At 40.4% G+C, this 27,076-nt stretch overlaps 1 protein-coding gene across 2 annotated transcripts in view; it reads right to left on the minus strand.

Annotated features, from left to right (window-relative positions):
* Positions 1 to 27,076, minus strand: part of LOC150077692 (clavesin-2-like) — a 105,016-nt gene that overhangs the window by 51,324 nt on the left and 26,616 nt on the right. For both annotated transcript variants that reach the window (XM_090385410.1, XM_090385411.1), the window contains exon 2: positions 19,015 to 19,169. In XM_090385410.1, the coding sequence (XP_090241536.1) occupies positions 19,015 to 19,159 (145 nt within the window). In that variant the 5' untranslated portion in view covers positions 19,160 to 19,169. The remainder of the gene's footprint in view (positions 1 to 19,014; positions 19,170 to 27,076) is intronic.

The raw sequence follows: 27,076 nt of genomic DNA on the forward strand, positions 1-27,076 counted from the left end.
GCTTAATCTCTTCAGACTAACATATAACCCAGCATGTGCGTGTGGCTCCCTTGAAACCTGGGACCACCTGCTGCACGAGTGTGAGTTGTATGAAGATCTTCAGGATAACTTCATCACACGAGACCGCTTCAATCCTAAAAACCAAGGACACTACCTACTAGAAGACGAGGCAACCTACAATGCCCTCACTAACTTTGCACAGTGCTTATTTGCAAGACGACAGACTTTACCTATGCCACCAAACCCAGAACAACCAGAATTAAACAGCATACATACATACTGAAACTGAATATTGACCCATGGACGGGACATTGAACCCATGAGAAAACTGAACCAACGAATGACATAAACTTCATGGACTGCCACCAAAATCCTGGCTGACTGTCCGGATTTCCTACTTGGGGATGTATGGACGGAGTCAACACCGACGAGGACAAACTCGCTGAACAACGGACGGGACTTGCATCCCATGAGTGAATACGTAACCAGAACTTACATAAATCATTACCAAACCCAGACCAAAACCTTGGATGGAAACACCCTTGCTGGGTTCCCGGATGGCACAACCTTGTTGCCTCGGTACCTGGCCTGTAGCCTCTTGCATCCATGCCCTATTGGCGATCTGGGCCAGTCCCCATTGACTGGCCTACCATTTTTCCCTCTCCTTGCATGGGAGGGGGAGGAAATGGTTTAGCTGTCTCCTCTCCCTTCTTCCATCCCTTTTTCCCTCTGGTGGGGCATGGGCGTGCCCCACTGTAAACTATAGTTGCCTTACCTTTCGGCTCCATATTTCACCTAAAATCTATCTCCCCCAGTCTTCAGCCTTCTGCCCACTCTATCTAACAGCAACGTGAACATGCCCCACACATCATAAAGTCACCAATCTAAATTAATTTCACCGAACATTCTGGACTTCTCCCTAGCGCTTCCCGCGACGCGTATGCGATCATTTTTTTTAAGGTCTTAGCCACTGAAATTTCAGAAAATTAAGTGGCAGGACCTGCCAGAGTGAACTATATACTAGTGGGTACCTGGTCTGCCTCCACGGGGCGAAAGTGGGGCATCATTGGGCCTCAGTAGGGTTCTGGCGGCTAAACGACCAGATGAACAATGGTACACAATGCTACACATGTACAACATCCATACACTTTTAAATCTCTGGCTTTTCTAGTCAACTGGTTCACCCACAATGTAAACTACGTGGAGATGGGGAAAACCCCTGGTGCCGTTTGACCCTAAACACTTTACCATATAAATGCCTCAGTCTCCCAGTCCGCAGGGGCTGCCTCCAGGGTTCTGTCCTGGGGCCCCTCCTGTGGCACTTTGTCTTAGACGAATTGCTCGCCATGCATCTGGGTGGTGTGGAGGCCCATGCCTATGCAAATGACTTGGTCTTGACCATCGAGGCTGACAGAAGATCCTCCTTAGAAATGCAAGAAAATGATGCCCTGCAAAAGCTGCTAGATTGAACGAAGCTACACTTGCTCAAACTAGCACCCGACAACACAAAATCGGTGCTGCTAAAAGGTACGCTAGACTTAAGGAGACCACCACAAATTAAGATTGAGAACAAAACAGTTAAGCTGGGCGAACAGATTAAATACCTAGGAATAATCCTGGACAGAAAATTAAATTTCAAGACACACCTAGAATATATTAAACAAAAGATAAGAAGATACGCGTCCCTCGTCGCTAGAGTCACTCGCAGAGACTGGGAACTCAGACATACTACCCTGTCTCTGTACTACAAAGCTCTCTTCATCCCTGCCATCACATATGTCTCCCCTGTCTGGTACGCGAGGGCGGCACTAGAAGTGAATAAACGGATCCTTGAATCAATTCAGAGGACCATCCTCCTTACCATGTCGAGAGCAACTAGAACGACTAGTACGGCTGCCCTCCAAGTCCTGGTAGGAGTTCTGCCCCTTGATCTCGAAGCTACCTGCTGTGATCTGCTCTACCATCTTGCCAGAAACACATCGGCTACAATGTATGACCTCACCACTGACACCACTAATGACCGCAACTATGAGAAAAGAAGAATCACCGACCACCTCGTCCAGATTTGGCAGAGCAGATGGAGTAACACAGAAAAAGGTGCAGTGACCTGAAGATTCCTCCCCACTGTCACTAAGCTGTACCCTAGGGTGCCAGCGTGGTTTCACCCTGGTCGAAATACCACCTTTCTCCTTACAGGACACAGCCCGTTTAAAGCTAAACTTCACCAACTTGGCATCATAAATAATGCGGACTGTCCCTGTGGCTACCCGGAGTCCTGGATACACTTAATGTTTGAGTGCGATTTGTATGACAACCTACAACTACGCCTAATAACGGCAATCCAATATATCCCAGACAACCAAGAACCCATACTGTTAGACACTCAAGAGGACTACAAGGCACTCAGACAATATGCCCAGGATCTATTTTCTAGAAAGAAAACATTGATAGAAATATACCAAAGGTATCCTGACTAGAAAGAATGCAGGAGGTCAAACAAGTAAAAAAAAAAAAAAAAAAACAGCATACCACAGAAAGACAAGACTTTAGGATGATTTGAATGGCCTACTGTCGACCCAAAACTGCACTCCCTTGTGCGTTTTTTTTTTCTCCTTTGGGGAGGGGGGAGGGGGGAGGGGGGCTATTTGCTCTTCTCCTCACCTCGCCTCCCCATATTTTCACTGTTGTGGGGCATGGGCATGCCCAACTGAAAATGGGGGTCACCCTTCCTATCCGACCCCTCTTCTTCCTATTTCATCACCCCGTCTATACCCTCCCTCCCATTACTTTCTCTTGTACAGCGACTGCCCAACATATCCAAATTTAAATCACATCAAATTTTGCCCGACCTTTTAGGCTCTCTAGAAATAGTTCTTTCAGAATTAAACCCCACGCAGCACTTTCTAAAATGCAATTTTACTTAAATCAACAGCGATAACTCCAACCTTTGTTTTAGGTCCTAGTCACCGAAATCCCAGTAAAGTAAGTGGCGGGGCCTGCCAGAGTATAATTAGTCTCTTGGTACACCCGGCCGGCGTCCCCGTCGCTAGGTATGGTAACGCCAGGTCCCACTGGGGGGCCCGGCGGCCAACAGGCCGGATGAACAATGGGCACAACAAACTACATACCATATGAAACCTCTGGCATAGACAGGGTCTGTAACTCGATATATAGAACATACGCAGAGATGGGAGAAATCCCCGGAGCCGTCAGACCCTCAATATACCTATACCTATACCTTCTCATCTCTGAGGAAACTCACTACATGGCCTTCTGTGACTTTGTTCAAAAAGTCTTTGAGAGAAGAAGTAACCAAACTATGACTATCCAGGGTGTGACACCCCACCTACTTAGACATATTATGACTACCAGGAATGCGACCTCCGAACAAAGAGACTCTACATAAGACTGGCTTGTCAAATGTGTTTCCTGTCCAGTGTGAACAATTGTGATGCAGACTGTGCATATGTAAGACTTATTATGACTGGGTACAAATGAAACTTGCCATGTGTGACTCCTAAATGGCTGTAAAAATAAAGTTGAATGATGCAGCTGTATTTATCATGAGCGAGAATGCAAGTTGTTATCTATCAGAATATGCCGGTTATGCTCAGGATACTCAAGCTTCTCGCGCTTATCGCTCAACAAGAGAAAAGGGTTCATGGGAAAATGCTGCTTAAACAGTAAAGAGACGGGAGCTGCAAGAACCTCCAACACAAGCTTGATTTCCCCCGGCATGGAGAAAGAAATGCGCCGACAGAAGAAGGCAACACATCGAAGGAAGTGGCTAAGCTGACCTCACACCCCACTGCTGATGCACAACACACTGACTCGGGAAACAATGGAAGAAGTAATAATTTAGAAAATAATAAAGACGTAATAAATTAGAAAATAATAGACAGGACGCGAAAGATCACGAAAATTATGGCCATGAATGAACAAATGACTGTCTAAAGGATGTTAATAGGAAACACACCAGCAGAGAACTCGATTCTGACATTTTAAACGCCCTTGGTTGTGATCTGTGCCCCGAGGACTGTCTTCATGCAAATCCCCCTATCAGCCCACAGGCAAACCCACCTAAGGCTAATCAGGTGAACACAGCTTCTCTCAGTGGCATGAAACATATGCTCAAAAGAGTAAGAGATGAAGCATTTGGGGAATTTCTTAAACATGTTGCCATCCAGGCCGAAGAATACAAGCATAATCTAGAAGAAAAATTTCCTAGAATTTTCGAGTGCTTATCCACCCTTCTCATTATCAAACAAGAACTCCGCGCACAGAACGAAGAAATAAAACAAGAAATTTTCTCACTAAGAGGCTCGATCACTGACGTGAAAAGCTATATGATGCTATGGGGTTAGCCAGATTACAAAACAATACCGCGAGTGCCTCAAACCTCGGAGCCTGAACGAGAAGAGCATGGCGCTATACTCCATAGAAGCGAACATGATGCCCAAGCTGATGCCCCCTTCTCGGCTATTAATGCTGAATCTTTTGTGGGACATAGACGAAAAGATGCCGCATTAAATATCCTTCCCCTCACTGCCTATCAGCGAAACAGAGACTAGAGGATTTATCGAGCAGCCACCGGTGATCGATAATCATGAGCAACAGTCGCTGGTAGAATATATGCACCAAGGATCTGAGGCCCCTACCCGAGCTTCCCCATCTCCTTTACCATAGGACCTATCTAGCTCTTATTTTCCGGCCATATAGAGAGCACAATCAGAGTATGTCAAGGCTACCAACCGAAGAGCATCTTCCAAAACAAATGTACACAATAGCCAGATCCGGAATAATAACTCGTATCCCTCTACACAATATCCGAACTACAATTTTAATGTAGATACAGCTCATACAAACCTCCCTAACAGATGGCCAATTGGTAAGGAGGTTCAATATTACAGCCGTTAGAACCCGAGAGAAAGTCTTTGTTACTAGGCTTGCCCCGAACACGCAGGCGAATGACATAAAGGCCATGTTTGCTCAAGGATTCGGTGTCCACATAGAAGTAAGACAGCTGAAAACAAGGCATCCTTCTTATGCGTCATTTTTGCTCACATGCTCCCCTGATGACCTAAATCTAATCCTTCAATACAACACCTGACCACTGGGTGCACTATTATTATTATTATTATTATTATTATTATTATTATTATTTATTCATTTTATTACATATGCTTCACCCCTGAACAGCCTTCAGCTAGGAGGGTGCCTATATACATTTATACATTATAAGTTAGAGAGCAAACATAGAAATTGTACATCTAAAGTGAGCAAATAAAGCAGATATAAATATATACAATGACACAAGCAAAAGATAGAGACATATAAAAACATACGCGTCCTAATACGCGTTTTAACCAAATTTAGTCGACTTATTAACCAACTGTTATATCAAATTATCATCTATAAGTAGATTATAGACCTAGTCAGGATCCTTAGTTTATTCTAAATTGAGATAGCGAGATTTCGAAACTAATCAATACTTACGAGTCCGTAGAAATACCGTTCGTGAATTCCCGCCATTTTTACACGATAGCATAAGCTTAGTGTAGTATAGTGCATAATATAATATTGTCAATTAATCAGTAAATCTATTAATCTTGATAAACTTTATTGTCAATTAAATTGTACTTTTAACTCTATATATATATATATATATATATAACGACTTAATCGTAACAAATAATTAATACATAACTATAGTGGTACACGTGATACGGAAGTTGTATAAAGGGAACTCGTAGAAAACACTAGATACCGAAAAAAATATATATATAACATAACTGTTTTGGGATATAACTTAAGGATTTAATTTTTGTTTTGAATTTTATTGAATTAAATCGGAATCATGACTCTGACCAGAGCAGCAAAGCAAAAGGCTCAAGCTAATGGGAGTGCTGTGGTTCAGGGGAGAACTGAGGGGGGTAGTTGCCCTCTGAATCACAGTCTATTAAAATGCACTGTTTGCTTGATGTTTGCGGAGCAGTCGGGTACGGGACATGATACTGCCAAGGGCGATGTCTTTGTGTGTGCACGATGTAAGGAGTGCAAGGAAATCAGGCGACAACTCAGCGTTGTTATGGGCCTTTATGAGAGCTTGAAGGACAGGGTGGATGCCCTCGAAGGAAATAAATTGAGGGGCCCATCAAGCTCTCAGCTGCCCACATCAACGCCAGAGCTTGCACTTGGTCATCAGGCAACACAGAAGCAGCCCCCTAGGCAGAATGCGCTGGTCCCACAGGAACTAGTGGTTGTTGGTGACTCTATTGTCAGGGAAACGGGGAACATACTTTGTAAAAAGGATAGGTGGAATAGGACCAGGGTATGTCTGCCAGGGGCAAAGGTTGATGACGTTGTAGAGCGGATATCATCTTTTAAGGGCACAAAAGGTGATATAGTTGTACACGTTGGCACTAATGATATTAAGAGTAGGAGACCGGCGGAATTACTTAGCAAGTACAGGTCACTGTTGAAAAAAAGCCGTGAATTAGGGTTGAACTTGAAAGTGTCTGCAATTCTGCCCAGACACGATAGGAGGGAGTATATGATGAGAGCCTTGTCGATCAATTCGGCCCTGGAGGGACTGTGCAAGGCTCAAGGTGTAGAATTTTTTTCAGCCTGGACTGTACTTGTTAACAGGAGAGATTGCTTCTACAGGGATGGGATACACTTAAATAGAAAGGGTGCAAGAATTTTTGCTGATGCTGTCGAGGCAGTGTTAGGTGGGTCGGAAAACTGCTAGTTGGGGGGGATACAAGGACTAATAGATTAACAGTAGCCACTGGCAGAGGTGGAAGTGATTCTTGCACTGCTTCTATTGAAATGAGCAGAAGTCTGAAAAACAAGATGCAGGATATTTCAGAGACTGCTGGTAGTCATTGCGGTACAAGTAAACACATGGGTTGTGTTAGGGTAGCTAAGAATAGAAACAGGTGCATGTATACCTGCGTGTACACCAATGCTAGTAGTTTGGTAAATAAATTTGATGAATTTGAGGTATTGCTCAAAACATCAAAGGCAGATATTGTTGGGATATCAGAGACGTGGTGTCACACAGATATAAGTAATGCGGAACTGGAATTTGGGGAATACAATGTGTATAGAAAGGATAGACAGGACAGGAGGGGAGGAGGGGTTATGCTATTAATTAAGAAACACATAAAGTCCAAGGAAGTGAAGCCAGTCGACATCGATGGACAGGGCAGTGTCGAGTCAGTTTGGTGCGACATAAGCATAGGGAAATCAAAATTGAGAGTAGGAGTGTGCTATAGGCCTAATGACTCTGATGAGTATAATAAGATATTGTACAGGGAAATAGAGTGGGCCAGTAAATCTGAGAGTCTTATAATGGGGGACTTTAATTTCCCAGATATTGACTGGAATTTGTGGGTTGGTCACTCGCACACTAGCAAGGCTTTTGTGGATTTATTGGATGATTGTTTTCTACATCAGCATGTTCGTGAGGCAACAAGAGGGAGCAATACTCTTGATCTGATTATCAGTAGTGATTCTTCATGCATTAAGAACCTGCAGATAAATGAACCACTAGGTGGCAGTGATCACAGTGTGTTGAAGTGGGATTTACTCGAGGAGGTAACTACCATCAGAGGTAAAGGGAAGGGTTTTTGTTTTCGTAAAGACGACTATGATGGTCTGAGACAGTATTTAAATTCTATACAGTGGGACCAACTGATGATGTTACCAACAGCAAACTCAAAATGGGAAGCATTCAAGGAACTAATCTTGGAGGCTACCAGGCTTTACATACCAACTAAGAAATATTGTTCAAGGTTTAGGCCTAAATGGTTGTCAGATGAACTAATGAGACATGTGGCAGAGAAGAAAAATGCATGGGATACATACAAATTAATGGGTGACATGGAAGCCTATGATAGATATAAGTTGGTCTGTAACCAAGTCACAAAGGAGATTAGGCAGGCAAAGGCAGACTATGAAAAATCCTTGGCAAAGGATGCAAAGAAAAACAGAAAAGAGTTTTTTACATACTTGAACTCGAAAAGGAAAGGGATGAATCAGATTGGTCCACTGGATATTGATGGTTCAACAGTTGAGGATCCTGCTCAGGTGGCTAACAATCTAAACGAGTATTTTGCATCTACATTCACGCATGAGGAGTTATTCAGGAAGGAGAATGATGTAGGTAAAGTAAACATTGGCAGTGAGCTGGATGATTTTGTAATAACTGAGAGGAAAGTGGAGGAGAGATTGTTGAGGATAAACATAAAAAAGGCACCTGGGGTGGATGGGATCTATCCAGTTATATTAAAGGAGGCAGCAAAGGAAGTATGCAAACCCCTAGCCATAATTATGAGAGCTTCTTTGGACTCAGGGGAGGTGCCCATAGACTGGAGATGTGCAAATGTAACCCCAATTCACAAAGGAGGATCAAAGGCTGACACAAGTAATTATAGACCTGTTAGTTTAACTTCTGTTCCAGGTAAATTAATGGAGGCACTGGTTAAAGAAGCACTGCAGGATCATCTAGACAAGAATTCAGTTATAGCTCAGACGCAGCATGGTTTTGTTAAGGGCAGGTCTTGCCTGACCAATTTGATTGGATACTACGATGTAGTCACAAAAGAACTGGATGCAGGGAATAACTTTGATATTATATATTTGGATCTTAGAAAGGCTTTTGATACTGTTGCACATGGAAGACTGCTGCACAAATTGGAGCAGTGTGGCATTGGAGGCAAATTGCTGCTATGGATAAGGGGATGGTTGAGTGGCAGAAGACAGAGAGTGGTAATCAATGGACACTGCTCAACGTGGACTAATGTTATTAGTGGAGTTCCTCAAGGTTCAGTGTTGGGTCCGTTGTTGTTTTCGGTGTTTATGAATGATATTGATGATGGGATATCAAGTTTAATGTCCAAGTTTGCAGATGATACAAAGGTTGGCAGGGTCGTTAAGGACAATACTGACGCTATGCTGCTGCAACAGGATCTGGAAAGGTTGAACAGATGGGCTGAGAGGTGGCAAATTAGGTTTAACATCGACAAATGTAAAGTGCTGCATATGGGAAACAGTAACCCCAGAGCAACGTATCAACTCTGCGGTACTACACTGACAGTGGTGGAGAATGAAAAGGACCTGGGGGTAATTGTGCAGGCAGATATGAAGTTCTCTGAGCAGTGCAGACGAGCTGCAAGAGTAGCGCATGGTGTCTTGTCAATGATATACAGGAATTTTTCTAGCAGGGATAAGGAGGTGATTATTCCCTTGTATAAGGCAATGGTAAGGCCACATCTTGAGTACTGTATACAGGTCTGGAGGCCTCATTTCAAGAAGGATGTAGAGCTGCTGGAACGGGTACAGAGAAGGGCAACAAGATTAGTAAATGGAACAAAGGGTTGCTCTTACGAAGAAAGGCTTAAGTTTTGCAAATTACACAGTCTGGAGACTAGGCACCGGCGAGGTGATCTGATAGAGGTGTATAAGGCTTTGAATGGTTTGAGCATGCTCAATGCCAATGGGATTCTTCATCTTTCTCAGAATAATCACCTCAGAGGGCATAAATTCAAATTGAGGAAGGACGGATGTCGGATAGATGTGCGGAAATTTGCCTTTGGCCAGCGGGTGGTTGGTTGGTGGAACCGACTTCCATCACTTGTTGTTGAAGTTGATAGCCTAAACAAATTTAAAGCTCAACTGGACAGGTATTTCGAACGAACGGAGGGGTGAAATGGGAGTGGTGTGTTTTTTTTTTTTTTTTTTTTTTTGGCTGATGCTGAATAAGCTTGCTTTCTTGCATCATATGCCTCTGCTAATGCTAATGCTAATGCTAATATATGCATTTACAGCTAATACATATACATACAAAACACATAATGATTTAAAACAAATTAATTCATCAGTAAAGTAGAGTTCATGGGAGATTCCATCCTGAAGGAGATAATCAGGAAACTTCTACAGTTGTATGTGATGGTACATGTCCTGTATCTTCTCAGATCTGTACGCTTTCTCATCACAGAACTTGTGGGGATCAATCTTCAGGGTGTTGTACGTTTCGAGGATGTTTGACGGAAAACATCGTCTAAGCATAGTTAAATTCTGTAATGAGCTTCTTAGGGGATTCCAAGCACTATTGCAAAGGACGCGGGAAAGCCTAGGGCCTGCAACAAGATTATGGACATTTGGAGCATCAAAGCGATCGGTGAGGAGTTGGCAGAGATTACGCAGATTTCCTGTGATGAGCAACTGATTCCAAGGGGTGCAACCAAGGTTAGCATACATGACTGATCTCGAGATGGTGAAAGGGTGGCCATTAACACGGTTCAACCACCTTAAAATCCAGTATTCGATACCCATGAATTTTTTGATGTTAGTGAGGGAAGCAGAGGACCAGATCATCGAGGCATACATGGGAATCGGAACAAGACATGTTTGTATGTAGTGAGTGGCAAGTTTTTGGTTGTTTACACCAGTAAGTTCCTGTCTTATCGCCCACATTGCTGACAGAGTTTTTGCTTTAGTGTTGGCGAAGTGCTGTTGGAAGGTCAGGCCTCCATCCCAGGTGAGCCCTAGATCAGTGTGATGAGAAACTTTTTGGACTCTAATACCATTGATGTAGATGTCTATGTTCATCTTCTTCTTCAAGTTGGTGAAAGACATTTGTGCTGACTTGGTCGGATTTATGGATAAGCCAATATTCTCAAGATAATGGTCAAGTTCTTCTGTTAGGGCAGTGGCATGGGCGGTGATTGCTTCAGATTGGTCACCTTGTTTTGACGAGATGAAGAGTTTTATATCATCTGCGTAAGAGCTGCAGTCAGGATGCGTAGAGAGGAAGGGGTCCAAAGCGGCAGCAAAAAATAGTGCGGAAAGGACGCCACCTTGGGGTACTCCTCTGTAGACGACGTGGTTCGATTTGAAGGTTCTATATTCTACTCTCAAATGCCTTTGTTTGAGAATGGAAACGATGACTTTTAATAAGCCTCCCTGTATTCTGAAATGCCTTTCAAGTATTGTCATCAAGGAATTGATTGAGACATTATCGAAAGCAGATTTAATATCTAAAAATACTACATCAATCTGTTCTTTGGCGTTCAGAGTCGTTTGGATCCGAAATAGGGTGTCCATTAGATTGGTCACAGTTGATCTCTTTGGAATAACAGTGTGTAAATATGGTGGTCTTTTATGGAAAAAATGCATAACAAGAATTGGCAGCAGAGTCTTCTCGAACAATTTTAGTAAATTGCAGCTTATAGAGATGGGACGAAAATCCTTCTTGTCTTTCGGATGTTTGACTTTAGGCACGGGTTTTACAATATAATGTTTCCATATTTCAGGGATAATTCCAGTGTGTAGGGTTTCTCTAAATATGTGTAGCAAGACCTCGATGATGAATGGACTGCTTACTTTCATGATGAAGAGGGGGAACATATCGGGGCCAGAAGTAGATTTATTTGGGAGACTATTTAATGCCTGAATAACATTTTCTTTGGTTATGGTGATTTCTGTTAGTAGAGGTCTGATATCAAGATTGGATCCGGATGGAGTCATGTTATTCATGTAATTTACCAGCCAACTGGTTTTGTCTGGTGCGAGAGAGTTATACTTTAAGTTAGGATCTGGAGAGATTCCGAAGGTACTGTTCGCCCATTCCCTAAATAAGGTTTCGTCCATGGTGAAGCTGGTATTCTTGTTGTTGTTGATTCTTTTAGACTGTTTGAGCTTTTTAAAAATTGCAAAGTTGAACTCTTGACGTTTGTGCTTTAAGAAACAGGCTCGTTCTTTTTTGTAAGCGATGTAGTCTTCAGCGGTTCTAGTTTTCTGCCATTTTCTGTAAGCCTTTTGTTTTCTTCCAAACACAACCTTCATATTGTTGTTAAACCACCAGTTAGATCGATGTGAGATCCGAATCTCCTTAGACGCACCAACACAAGCTTATTGAAATAATTCGTCAGCGAGGATGGAAGCAGCTTCAGGCCCTGACTTTTCTAACAGGCAGTTCCATTTATACGTAGTGAGGCGATGGAGGATTATTTCTTGCTTAATGAACTTGTTTGAAAAGACTCTTCTCGTATGCAGCAGGCCACATCCTTCAACCGAGGTATTAGAGAGGTCGGAACGGGAATAGAATTCAAAATCTAACGGTTGATGATCTGATTTGAAGAAGAAGGTTGGTTCGATAAGTTCTGCATGAAGTGTGTTGTGATAAATGAGGTCAAGCTGCTAGTTAAAAGATATCGAGAAAAGAACACCACATACATGCAGAGAACCAGTAGTACGCATCAACCTATATAGCCATTAAAGAAACAGAATGTCAGACCATTTGCTTTTTTATGCAGAACGTTAGAAGTGTTGTTAACAAACTACACACACACATTGCAGACTTGCCTACTCCTTGAAGAATATGACTTTATGTGTAGAGGGGAGACTTGGGTAAATTATAACAGGCATCTTTTCAATTCGGAAAAGAGTATGTTGAACGTGTATCCTTCCTGACGACTAGCTCTGGTGTTGAAGCGGAAAACCGACCGAAAGGCGCAGTCGCTAACACGCCGTCCATTACTGTCTATGAGCGTAATAGAGAAACCAGAGATTGCATTGAACACCCCTCTGAGAGAGCTAAATCATATTTAAATGTGCTCAAGCTAAACCTGCCCAAGGAAACAAACGGTGTTCATGTGCCACCCGACTAAGTAAGCCCTGATCAGTACAGAAACAAAAATGCCACATCATACGCCCTTGAACTGCACCCAGGAATTCACTCATCAGTTAGCTCTAAACAAACCCGGACCACTACAAGGCCTGCCACCAACGTGGTGCTGGGTGCTAAACGGGAAAATGTCCAGACAACCAAGTGCAAGACAGCCAATCAAAACAGTTCGGATAGGAAGAAAAACACTTGGACGGGCACCGCACTAGTTTCGAAGCTTCAGCCTTTCAAACTGGTTGGTTCATCACCCCGACTTTCTCCAAGCAGTTTGTTTGTATCGCGTTTGACCACGGACACGTCAGCAAGACTCGTTACTGATATACTGTTTGAGGAACTCCAGTTGGATTTAAAGATTCAGAAACTGAACACTCGTAGCACATCGTATGCTTCTTTTCGCACCTATTGTGACAGAAGCCAGTTTGAAAGGATTGGAACGTGTACCAAATGGCCCCTCGGCACCATCATCAGGTTGGCTATAGCAAAAAGGTAATTCCATAATTCGCCCCTAACATACCTATGGAAAGGGGGCTTCCAACGTTGTTGAAAATTACTCAATATCTCCGGCATCTCTATCTCCGAATATTAAGATCCTTGTTATCTTTCAGCGCCACAGAAGGCGTGGCTCGCATTCTGTGGCGCTGAAAGGAAGACACATCAAAGAGAATACTTGCGATAAAAACACATCAAAAATCCACGGAAGGGATACCCGCTTGTAAAAATTAGCATTAGTAAGATTAAAAAAAAAAAAAAAAAAAACACAGGAGTGGTACAGTCTTGTGAAAATTATTTTCTTCGTTTTTTTCTTGCACGAAAAGTTATGCATAATCACTGCAGCTTAAACAACTTTATTGACGGATATACACGTCAAGATAAGGTGAATATATCTCCAATTCTAGAAATTATGAATTTTTTTTTAAAGAGGAGTATTTCCATTTGTAATGGGAATACTCCTCAGCCTGCAAGTAATTTTTGGTGGTAATATTTTACGCCAGAAAGTGAGATTCAAGGTGATGTGATCAGTTAGATCTCCAACTGTCATGCAATCCCATACTCAATCTATCCATGTCCTCTTTGATATTCTCCTCCCTCATACTGGAGATATCCATTCCAGGATTGCCTTTGCATGTGTGGTTTCTTGCATCCGTTTTACACGTCGATACCATTTAAACGCTTTAATTCGATAGAGGCAATGATATCCATATCCTTTTCCTTCTTTGATTTCGGAGGGGGTAATAAACGAAGCAGCAAAGAAATTGATCTATTATTTAGTTTAAAATTATATAGCGAATAAAATACCACTTTTCTTCCAAGTGCATTTGAAAAAAAAGAAAGATTTAAATACTTGCACATGCAACAGTATATTCAATTTTTTTAACTATAGAATATTGAACTTAAAACCAGGGTCTGTTTCTTTTGATTACATAATAAATTAGATATTTTTTCCTGTTACCGAAACTCACTCCCAGTCATCCCCATGGACCCAACACTGATCTCAAGAATGTTACCCCATCCGATTGATACCTATTCTCATACTCTTAAAATGGTACCCCATCGTTAAACTTTGGGGGGGGGGGATATTTTAATTATTCCTTCTTTTATATTTTATTTTTATAGATATTTAGACCTTATTTTAATCTATCCCTTAGCTATTTCTTTCCCCCTTTTCCTTGGAACCATAAAGGCTGTTGTTGTTATTTTCTTTATTCCTTTAAACAGGGGGGTCCTCATTTCCCTTCCAAGACCCACAAGCTATCTGCTACGCAGTTAAGCGGCACCCTTTCTCACTCACTCCTTTGTCATTAAGGTTTTTGTATTAGAAGATCCAAGTTGGAGGAAATACTAATTTTCTCTTATTTGTGTTATTATCTCCCCGTGCTAGAATAGTTCCAGTGACTTACAGTTAATGCTTGGTGTCAATATCACACATAAAGCTCATGATAAAACAAACTAGATTTATTTACCATTTGTACAAGGATTATTTACACATTCATCATTATTCATAATATCAAAACTTTACAACACAGTAATTATCATATACCTGAAAAGGTGTCTTCCCTTAATTACTCTTCTTAAACAATCCATAAACTTCCACTATGTTTCATTACAAATTCTTAAATATTTTATCCTATACATATGGTCATATATATATATATATATATATATCCTTTTCAACATATACAGAATAACTCCAATAATATTTCACTCTCTCTCTTACATACTTTAAGGAGGAGATTTCTATCGAATACAATTAACTCCATTAATAGCAATTAGGCAATTCCTGAAACCCACTGTTTTACTTTTAACACATTTCTTTAAAATTTCTCATCAATACCTCTAGTCACAGATGAGTAACGTTCACTCACTCTCTCTCTATTTCTATTATATCTTATTCCTATCTTTACAAATTAGTATTCTACACGTTACAATACTTCTAAAACTGTCCTGTCCAATTTTCTCCCATGGATTTCTTTGCAACCCCGTTTTCGTTAGTAACATTCACTAAGCTGACTTACTTGGTATCATTCTCTACCACCTGGGTGAGTTCTGATCCTTCAGGTCTTCCTGCGATTTCTTCCCTGATCTGCTAGGCTTACGGCTCTTTTCTGTCTCCACGTTGACCTTCCCACACTCAGGACTTCCTCCAGGTCATTCTGCCTTTCGCTATTAGTTTTCCCACTATACTATCATTTTAGGGAACTTTCTATATGCGTTCCCCGCACTCCCAAAAATATCTTTCCGCTACTCTCACGCCTCTCTGGGATTCTCCTCCGGATCTTTCCCTTCCAGGCTTCGGGACTCTGACTTTTGGGCTCTCACTCCTCTTCTCCTTACATCAGAGTTTTTGTTTACAACTCTCCCTTATTTTTCGTCCACTCATAGCTTTCTCTCCCTCTTCATCTTTAACTTCATTTGCTCATTTTTTCTTTCGGGTCGTCCCGACCCGCGTCTGGTAGGTCGAGCTCCCTTCTTTGTGTTGACAACATCCGGGCTCTAACCAATCTCAAGAACTATCTTTGGGATGCCCGCTACCACTTACCTCTTCCGTCACGCTTCCCTTCAAGACACCGCCTGTGAAATTTGTGAGTGCTTCCCATGTCGGCCTGTTTGTACTTTGTTTACGGTGCACTCTCTGATCTGGAGTCTTCCTTTTCTGATGGAGTCCGAAACCGTTCTTGGATGTGGGCGTTCTTTTGTCCTCCTGTTACTGTAAGTTGGCCACAGCCCTTTTTCTGTACAAACGAACTGCGTCAAACTGGCCTACCCATTGTATCACAGTATGGTCAGCGCCCCTCCTGCTGCTACGCTAATCTCTCACTTTCGAAGTGTAAACAGAGCAGCAATTCTGCTGAGTGCTTGACTGTTTTTAACTTAGTTATTTATTAAAATTTGATAATTTATAAATTCCTAAAAATAAGTGTAAGAATATTTCTTACAAAACATAATATTGTGTATGTTATCAGCATATTATACTTAAAATATTTTTATAATATAATATTTTTTTATTATATTTTATGTACTTTTCCTTTATTTATTAATTATTATTTGTTTCGAAGAGCGTCACTTTTAAATAAATAAACAACATTTAAATGAATATATAAATAAACTTCGGTTGCAAGTAATTTAGAAATACGATTCTTACTGATCTCGGTGACAAGTGCAGAAAGATAGAGAATGGTATCCTCTTCTATAACTTCGTATAATTCTAGGGAAGTGGCGCTACAGTGAATGCCGTCTTTCCACCGACTGCATGTCGGCGTACCCCTTTCCGTACACTGGTAACATGCTAAGACGGGCGCTGCCCTGGAGGTATCCAATCCAGGATTGCCTTTGCATATGTGGTTTCCTTTCTCCGTTTTACAGGTCGAACCAATTTAAACGCTTCTCTTCGATAGAGGCAGTTATATCCTTTTCCGCTTCCATTTTCTATCTTATGTCTTCATTTCGTTTTCTGTCCCTCCTAGAAGTTCTTGCTGAGCGTCTCTAAAAATCCATTTCTGTTGAGAGCAATTTGTTTTATCGTCACCTGTTAAAAGTCGAGATCTCAGCTCCATATAAAAAATACTTTGTATTATCGTTTCTGTGTTTCGTTTTTTAGAATATTTTGTGCTCCATAAAACGCAATTTAACTTGACATTCTGCCGTTAGCAGTTATCTTACTGATCTCTGCTTGGGATGATCCATCGCTTTGTGAGATTGACCCAAGTATTTGAATTTATTGACTAACGAATTTAATTTGGAAACCTTAATGTTTAGAATGTGTCCTGATCCCGAAGACAACATTTCAGTCTCGATAAAATTGATTTTTAGAACACGCCAGTTATATTCCTTGTAACAGTTTGCAACGTGTGTAGCCTGCATATTCTGTATCTTGCGCAATCACACCACCTTCGTAAATGAATTTTTTGGATAGATATTTAATTTCAACAAAAGACAACAATATATTTATTCAAACAAAAAAAAGAAATTCGTCAATAATTGGTCCGCAGCTTTCCTCTTACAAGCGGGTATCCCTTCCGCGGATTTTTGATGTGTTTTTATCGCACGTATTCTCTTTAATGTGTTTTCCCTTTGAGCACCACCGAATTTCTGCCATGTCAGCTGGCAGCAAGGGGACGGCATTCTACGAAGGTGTAGAAGTAGGTATGCATATTCTCCCTGCTTGTCACCGAGATCGGAGTAAGCAACGCAATGTCATGTGACCAGTGTATGACGTGTGACACCACGTGACTAGCTTTCGAAAGTTTAGCCAGTTCTGTGGACATGTGTGTGGCAGGCACGCAAGCCGGTGGTAAAAATGCATCCATTTTAGCGCTACTTCGCATGTGTACAAGGGGTTGCACGCATTCTCTCAGACTGCTGTTGCCTACATTCGAGGAAAGCAGCAGTGGAATAGCGCCATTGATGTACATTCTGTGAGACTGCTGGTTGCTGAGTTCTAAGAAAAGCGCGGACATAACGCCTTGATGTCATGTGACCAGCTTACTACGGTAATGCACAGTCTCCACATGTCACATAACCAGTTACGTCACAAGTCACGTGATCGGAAGTGACGTCATAAACATCACGTGACCTCTTCGGAGAAGCAACGCCTGTCAAACACGGCGTCAGGCAGACCACGAGCACTGAACATTCAAGGAAGGTGTCCGTACCCATTTGTAAACTTTAACCAGAATTTCTTTTCAGATTAAACAATAAAAAATATACAATATACAAAATATGAGATTTACAACACAGAATTATTACTATCTGTAATAATTTTAGACTAAACGTATCCATGAACTTTAGTTAAAATTCTTCATAATTCAATTACAATTCCTTCAAAGAGCGAATTTTAAAGATATACTTAGTAGATTCCTAATTTAAGCAACAGACATTCCTAAATTTTTAACATTTCTGGATTTCATACCACTGCAGATTAACTAGCAGAGGGTCTTTTGAAAGGCTCAGTCCTCTTCTTAAGAACAATGGCAGGTGACCTTGCGGGCTATTATTGGACAAAAACAGTAAAGTGACTGACCTTGGTTATGCTGCGAGGGAGTAATCCTTTCGTTGATACTTCCCAGCTTCTGGGGCGCCTACGGAAATGATCTGAGATGCCTTGTAGAAAGGAAATACAAATTTCATTCGTTACAGCATGAAAACCATCTTTCCAAAACCTCTTCTTTCTTGATGGATGTGACGAACATAACTTGCTGATTCAGACAGTATAAAATTGTTGGAGCAGATTCATCAGAAACCATTCATTTAGCTCACTTTTGCAGGAGCACAAACACAGCACTACCACAACCATTCGCGCAAGCGCAATAGAAGCGCAACATTTCTTTTCCCCGTTCCGTTTTGGCCTCAAGGAATTATGGTCAGCTGAGTACATAAAAAAGATATTGAACAATAGAGGGCAGTTCGAGCGGCGCATTGGTATTTCAACTCCACTCCTCACTAACCATGTAACATAAACAAATATGTATGTCAATATTTTTTTCTGCTCTTTCCGAACAAATTTCTTCTCCCCGTCCCATTTTGGCCTCCAGGAATTATGGTCAGCCGAGTTGGAGGAGTGAAAAAGATTAAGACAACGCAACAAACTGCACTTGATCTAGTAGTAACGGTTTGAACCACGGTCTTTATGCGCCATCACGTCCAAACACTTGCAATTTACGGCCTCTTGTACATGCACCAAAAGTCAGGGAAAGTACCAAATGTCGGTGTATTGGACAGTTTGCATATCCATTTCTTGTTTTCTAATCGTGCACATTAACCAGCATTAGTTTTATTTCATAAAAGTTTGTAATCGCAGTTTGATAGTTCATAACGAAACTTACCTTGTACTCTTTCTGCGAGTTTATTCAAGTAATAATCTCTCTTCGATGGATTCTCACATATTTCTTTCACTTCTTTTTCGATATCTGCTTCCGTCAGAAAATGGTCTTCCTGCAGTTGCCTGAAGGTAATCCCTGTACATGCCATTGAACACAATCTGAAGGAGAAAGACAGACCTCAATTATACGAGGAATTCTCGTTTCTTTTATATATGAATTCTAATTTTTCAATTATACAATGAATTCACATTTCTTTGCTGCTACATGTAGCTGCAAAGAAATGAAAAATTGAACAATTTCGATATATCGTTTTAAACCAGGATTTCATACTTTTATCGGCTGATGAATCAACTGATAAAGGCGTGAAAAGTGCTTAACTATCTTTCCTATAGGACTGGTGTTGCTTTATCTGTACCGTACCTTTAAACCAAAGAAGGTCACCATGAAATCTGTAAACAGACAAATAATATGCAAGATTGCAACTGCAAGATTCGGATAGATTTCAATCAACACGCTCTCTGGAGATCCCTGAACAAGACAGTCCTCTGCATTTCCGGCCATCAGAATTCACGTCTCAGAGTGAGCACACTTTTATATCAAATGTCACAAATGGAGGGCTCATTCCAGTTGCGAGCAATTTTGCAAAAAAATGGAATTTTGTCAGATTTTATTTTGTGCCAAATATATGAATGTTTTCATAAGTGAGCATTGACTCTAATCTTACTCGTGAAATGTTAGGATGTTTTATTGAAGATGTTGTAATTAAATGAGATGCGTGTTAATAGCCACAATTACTTAAGTCTGGCGACCATTTGAGAAGCCGATTTTTCTCATCATAAGTCCTACACAGAGGATTAAAGTAATACTAGTAGATAGAAATTAATTTTGGTATAATTTTATTTATTTATTTATTTACCTTAATTTATTTATTATTTTTTTATCTAAAATTATAAGAGGAAACCTCATACCTTTTTAGTAGGACCGTAATTCTCTCGAAACTCAACCGCGGATGAATGTATTATTATATGAACCAACGCCACATGTTTAGTATTAAATAAATCAAATTAAAAATAGCTACTAATTAAAATCTTCATGCATTAAATTGTGAACAAGATTATGGGGTTCGTAGCATAGCGGTCACGTTATTGTTAGCTCCTGTATTATTGTGTTAGAACTATGGATTTATTTCGTATTAAAAGTGCAGTTTTTTACAAAATAGATAACTACAACTTGAGGATTGTATTGGTAAGCATAGTTTTGTGTTATTAGAGCTCTCTTTCGAGTTTCTTCAATTTTATTCTCATTGCTATTGTGATTTGGTCTCTCAGCTTAGGCGCCATAGCCGAAACTTTTGGGAGGTGGCTCCACCTTTGCCTGACCAATACAGTCTATATCCTTGCTAATTTGACTGGGGATGTTTTCCCCCTTCCGTGACCTTGGACGGGCGTCGAAATGAAGCTACCAGTTTCACCGTTTTGTGACTCCGGTGTTTACTTCCTTCTTACACTTACGCAGTGCCAGCAGTGCTAGTCTCAATAGCAGGCATGCGTCGCAAATTTTCACCATCTGCATAAAGATCTTACAGCACACCCATTTTATACCAAGATCAGCTGCCAGACTGCAAAAATCTGACCTGAAGAGTCTGTTTTCCTGGACTCCGCGAAGACTGAAAAGGTTTCAAGTTAAATTCTTCTTTTGTCTCGGTGCCAACACTTTTAGATATTAAATTTGCTCTACACATATATTTCTGATTTCAGTTAACATGGATGAAAAACAACCTATTGCAGTTGATATCTTTTCTCCGTTGGTGAGATCTCAACACTTCTGACACCTCAGGTGCCATTGACTCAATCACCGAAACCGATTATTGCCTCTCAGGAAAGCTCATCTTCAAAAGTTGCTACTGATTCTCTTTCACAATCAACTCTTGAAAAAGAACGTCAGACGGAGCTCCCTTCGACTAATAAACTTGGAACTGCAGGTGGAGAGGAGAAAATAATTTAACAAATGCTCAGGCAAGCGATCCGGGACAGAATGTTCTTATTTTATACGACAGAATTGCAAAAATGAGACGGGATCTCTCTAGCTTCCTTTCTTATGAAGGCAACAAGATTACCCAGCAATCAGGTAACACTGTAATGGATAAATGGCTCAATTTGGAGACTGTTGCGACTTGTCTCCTTGTAGAGAACGAAAAGCTAAAGGCCCTAAACATAGAAATAAATACACGTACCAATCTTTTGGAAAGAGTTATACATAGATTTTCCGATATAACAACAACAAATATGGCTTGTTTGGCCAAACAATCTGTTAGTGACAGTTCCTCTATAGACAAACCTACATTAAAACATGATGCGTCCCCTGCCCAGATTGTCACGGATGATTCAACTTTGCAGGAAGACGCTGCTACTGACACCTCTATTGTCAGAAGCTTTGCTGATGCTGCCCGTTCCGCTGCAAATGTTCCTAAAGTGAAACCTGACAATGTCTTAATAGTATCAGTATTAGTATTAGTAATGGCCGCATGGTGCAAGAAAGCCTATGGCTTATGCTGCACCAGCCAAAAAAAAAAAAAAAAAAAAAAACCGAACAAAACAATGATAAAAACAAAAACAAATAATAATAATAATAATAATAATAATAATTAATAAAAAAAAAGAAAATTAAACCTATCATCCTATGCGCTTCCCTTACCCGAAAGTACTATCCAATTGACCTTTGAATTTGGGAACCAAACTGTCGGCCTCTACCACCCATGAAGGCAACTTATTCCAGTAATTTATAGCTCGCTGGCTAAAATAAAACTTCCTGCAGTCCAATCTAAACATTTCCTCCTGTAACCAGAATTTATGTCCCCTAGTTCTAGCATCATTTAAAATCTTGAAAATTTCATCCTCATTCATTTTACTGATGCCTCTCAGAGCCTTAAACACCTCAATCAAATCTCCTCTAAGGTGTCTAATTTCCAAACTCTGCAACCCACATATTCGAAGTCATTCTTCCTCACCAGGCGAGTTACCCGTCTTTGAACCCTTTCAAGAAGCTCGATGTCTTTCTTTAGGTGCGGTCTCCATACCTGAACACAGTATTCCAAGTGTGGTCTAACATAAGCCTTATATAATGGGATTATCACGTCCCTATCTCTACTTGCAAGAGTTCGACAGATCATCGATAGGACACCATGGGCCTTCCTTGCAACCTGTTTACAATGCTCAGAGGATTTCATGTCTGAAAGTATCGAAACATCCGAGTCCCTTTCCTCCAGTACTGGGTTTAGTTGAACTCCACCAAGTGAATAAGTTATTTTGGGATTACTGTTTCCCAGGTGTAATACCTTACACTTTGTTGGAGTAAAGCATAGCTGCCATTTTTCTGACCATTCCTGAAGTCTATCTAGGTCTCTCTGAAGAAGCTCAGCTTGACCGTGATCATTAACTACTCTACCAATTTTAACATCATCTGCAAATTTAGTCATCACGCACTCTATACTTTCATCCACGTCGTTTATGAAACTTAAAACCAACAGTGATCCTAATATTGATCCTTGGGGAACGCCACTTCTTACATCAACCCAATATGAGGAATAGTCGTTTATCACAACCCTATGCCTCCTGCCCTGAAGCCATCCTTCTATCCATCTAAGGATTTTGCCAGTGATTCCAACCTGTTCCAGTTTATAAAGCAACCGCTCATGTGGGACTGAGTCAAAAGCTTTGCTGAAATCTAAATAAACAATGTCGAAATTACTCCCAAAATCCAGCTCGTGAGTGACCCTTTCGAAATAACGAACCAGATTTGTTAAACATGATATTCCCTTTACAAAACCATGCTGAGTATCCTTGAGAATTTCAGTTCGATCCAAATGATCCTGAATTCCATCCTTGATCATTGCCTCCATGATTTTCCCTACTACTGAAGTCAGCCTGACAGGTTGATAATTTCAAACTTCACTTAATTCTTAGAGCTTCTGGAAACAGTGACTGTAGGTCAAGTGCTGACGGTAAGACATTGGTGGCTAAAACCCTTAAATCGGATTTAAAAAATGTTAAGATCAAATCTCTTAGGCTAGTGAGGAACAAAGGAGTCTTGCTGGAAACGGCCTCTAAAGCAGATCTGGAGTGTTTGTCTTCCTCGGAGTCTTTTAAATCTGCAAGTATGAGCTCAGGTGTTAATCGAAAGGGAAGCCCCACTGTACTGATTTATGGCGTCCCAAAGGATTTCACACGTGACGAGATACTTGGAAATTTATATAACAAAAATCTTGGCGATCCGGATTTTACATTTGAAGAGGTTAAGAACGGAACTTTCTTTCGTTTCTCAAATAAAGCAAGATCAAATTTATCTGTAAACTGGGCTGTTAGTTTTTCTCCCAAGATTTACAAACATATAATTACTATGGAGCGCATATTTCTTGCCTGGAGTTCTCATTGACACAGACCTTATACTGTTGTGACGAAATGCTTTCACTGCTTGGGTTATGGTCACACCGCTCAGTACTGCACGCACGAGTTCCCCTCTTCCAATCACTGTGCGCATGGAGGTCATATATTTAAAGAGTGTCCTAATAAAAACGAAGAGCCATCGTGTATCAATTGCAAGAGAGGAAAACATGACGTTCACCATTCGGTGAGAGACAGCAACTATCCTGTCTACAAAAAGGCCTTGGAAACAGCACGACTTAGGATTGCTGATGAGTAACACACCCAATTCCAGTGTATATAGTGTAAATAATTCCCCTGCTGGTGATGTTAATTGTACGAATTTGCCTAGTGGTCAGTCTATTAATCTGAAATTTATGCAGATCAACGGGCATCATTCTCGAGTTGTTTCGGACGAGATTAGATTAACAGCAGAACAAAACTCAATCGACATCATCACTATTCAAGAGCCATATTTTGCTAAAGGGCGAATGGGAGATTATTCAAAGATCACAGGTTATTCTATTTCCACCCGAGTAATCCAACCTGCTCACCAGCAACCGAAGATTTGTATTGTTGTATTAAACGACAAAATTGATGTATCAGTCATTAATGGTCTCTGTCACCAAACTGCAAATTGTATCCTTGTCACATATTCTACCATGACCTTTTATATCATCTCAATATACTGCCCTCAATCTGAAGACTTAAATAACTCATTAAATTATTCAGAATCCACATTGAATTTTCTGGGTCGTCGTAATGTCCTTATTTCAGCGGATGTAAACGCCAAGTCTAAGTTTTGGTTAAGTGCACGCTCAGATGCTCGAGGTCAATTACAGGAAGAATTTATTATTAATAATAATATGAAGATTTTTAACAGACCTCAACAGTTCACTACGTTCTCCAGCTTCTCCGGAGAATCAAATATTGATATCACCTTCTCAAATTCCTTCTGTAATCTAGCTATCAACGATTGGAGTGTACAGCCTAACTGGACAACAAGTGACCATAGGGCAATTTTTTTTTCTCGATCTCCTTACCTTCTCGTCCCTCAGATTTGAGTATCTGTGTGCCTGAGTACCTTCGCTTCTCAATTAATAACATTAATTGGGACATATTTGAATATTCTGTAAATGCTGATTTTTCCCAACTGACTAACTCTCATTTTGACGGCATATCTGTGTCTGAATCTGCGACACAGATTCAAAAAATTTGATTAATGCATCATATAAATCATCAAGGAAAAAACGTGTGAATTGCACAACTTATTCCTGGTGGTCGTCAGAATTATCTTCGCTTCGGAAACAGGTCCACCACGCTCGACGCACCTATCAGCGCAATCGTCATTTGTCTCAAGCTGATGTTCGCATCTTTTATAATTATTACGTTGATCTCAAGAAATGTTATGTGAAGGCAATTCCTACCAGGAAGAAGGAAACGTGGACAGAATTTATGTAGAACACTGGTAATGCAGACCCTTGGGGACTAGTTTATAAAATTGTAAGAAATAAATTGTTTGCACAAGAAATGTATGGATCGATCATATACAATGGTCTGGAGACCACTAACCGGACTGATTCTGTAAACATTATTCTAGATATTTTTTTCTACAGGACAATGTGAGCTCCGACTCTGATTTTCACACTAATATTCGTTCTGCCAATTCTCTGTATGTTTCTTCAATTAAGACTGAGCCTTTTAGTGCCATCGATTTGGACACACTGGTCAAACAAGTGAAATTTAAGAAATGCCCAGGGATGGACATTCTGGAAAGTACCTTTATTGTACGGCTCGCCAAGATTAAGCCCAGTATACTTCTACAACGTTTCAATAAATGTTTAGATGCTGGGACCTTCCGAGATCTGTGGAAGACAGCCCTTATCAAGGTGATTAGGAAACCAGACAAGCCCCCCCCCCCTGGAACCGAGGTATTATCGGCCTATAGCCTTACTGGTCAACCTTGGTAAGCTATTAGAACGATTAATTGCCCTGCGATTAAACAACTTGTTACTGGAACGGGGACTAATTGCGCCTAATAAATACGGATTCAGTCCTGGAAGTTCCTGCGAGGACGCCCTTGTAGACTTCATTTCTTCTGTTGAACACTCTAGTTTCAAGTATACTCTTGCTATCTTTATTGACTTCGAGGGTGCTTTTGATTCCCTTTAGTGGGAAAGTGCCCTCGAACATTTATGTCATGCCGAATGTTCCCAGCAACTTTATCTTCTAATTAAAAGCTATTTCTCTAACAGATTTATCACCGTCAGACCTAAGTACAGACCTAAGTACAGACAAATTTTGCGTGAGGTCTTTCGAGGGTGTCCTCACGGCTCCATTTTGGGACTAATTTTCTGGAACTTTGTTCTGTAAGGTTGGATTACCCGAACCTTTGACAACTGACAACGTGAGACCATAGCATATGCAGATGATTTGACAGTCCTTGTTGGTAGCAATTCAAGGTCTTCTATTGAAATATCCGCTGAGAAAGTTCTATCAGCTCTTCAACAATGGACAGTTGAAAATAAGTTAAAAATGAGTTCTACCAAGGCAAAAATTATGATCCTTGGCTCTAAATTGGACGTTCGTCGACCACACAGAGTTAAAATAAACAATACACAAATAATAACGTAAATTAAACTTTTGGGAATGACAGCAAGTTAAACTTTCTCCCTCATTTATCCAATCTGCGAATTAAGATGAGAAATTTCACCGGCGCTCTTGTCAGAGTTCCTAGAACTGAGTGAAGTCTTTCTGAAATATGTGTAAGAATCTACTTAGATAGTATGAATCAGAGCTGTAATACTCAATATGTTCTACGTTGATAATAATATTAGTAAATTAATAAGAGGAGTTTACCTCAATATAGTACGTGGAACACTTCCGTATGATACCCTCCAGAAATTAAAACGGAAAAAACGAAAAAATCGACAACTTACCGGTACATTAAAGTAAAATATAAATAATTAAAGTAAAATATAAATAATTAAATAATCAATTTAACACAATTCAAAATCAATTCAAAACAATTAAAATTCAAATTAACGCAATTAAAAGAATCTAACGAAAATATTCAAAACGATTTTCCTTCCTGAAGCTGACAATGCTTTTCGACCGACTGTCGTGATCACAGGAATGAAAATTACCGAATCAGGCTAAACCTGCAACTTAAATAGTGATTGTGTCTTCGCGCATGCGCGTAAAGGTCCACGCATCGGAGATCAACGAGGCCAAAATACTTAACGTTCAACGTAATTATACGCGACTATTAATTGCAGAAACCGTTGAAATTAAATTACACGAGAATTCTGTTAATTTTCGGCAGCCATATTTGATCACCGATGCGTGGACCTTTACGCGCATGCGCCAAGACAAATAATCTCTATTTAAGTATCGGGTTTAACCCGATTCGGTAATTTTCATTCCTGTGATCACGACAGTCGGTCGAAAAGCATTGTCAGCTTCAGGAAGGAAAATCGTTTTGATTATTTTCATTAGATTCTTTTAATTGCGTTAATTTGAATTTTAATTGTTTTGAATTGTGTTAAATTGATTATTTAATTATTTATATTTTACTTTAATGTACCGGTAAGTTGTCGATTTTTTCGTTTTTTCCGTTTTAATTTCTGGAGGGTATCATACGGAAG

Source organism: Mastigoproctus giganteus, chromosome 11 (genome assembly GCF_048544385.1).
Source record: "Mastigoproctus giganteus isolate SK-2022 chromosome 11, ASM4854438v1, whole genome shotgun sequence".
In the NCBI taxonomy this organism is placed as follows: Eukaryota; Metazoa; Arthropoda; class Arachnida; order Uropygi; family Thelyphonidae; genus Mastigoproctus; species Mastigoproctus giganteus.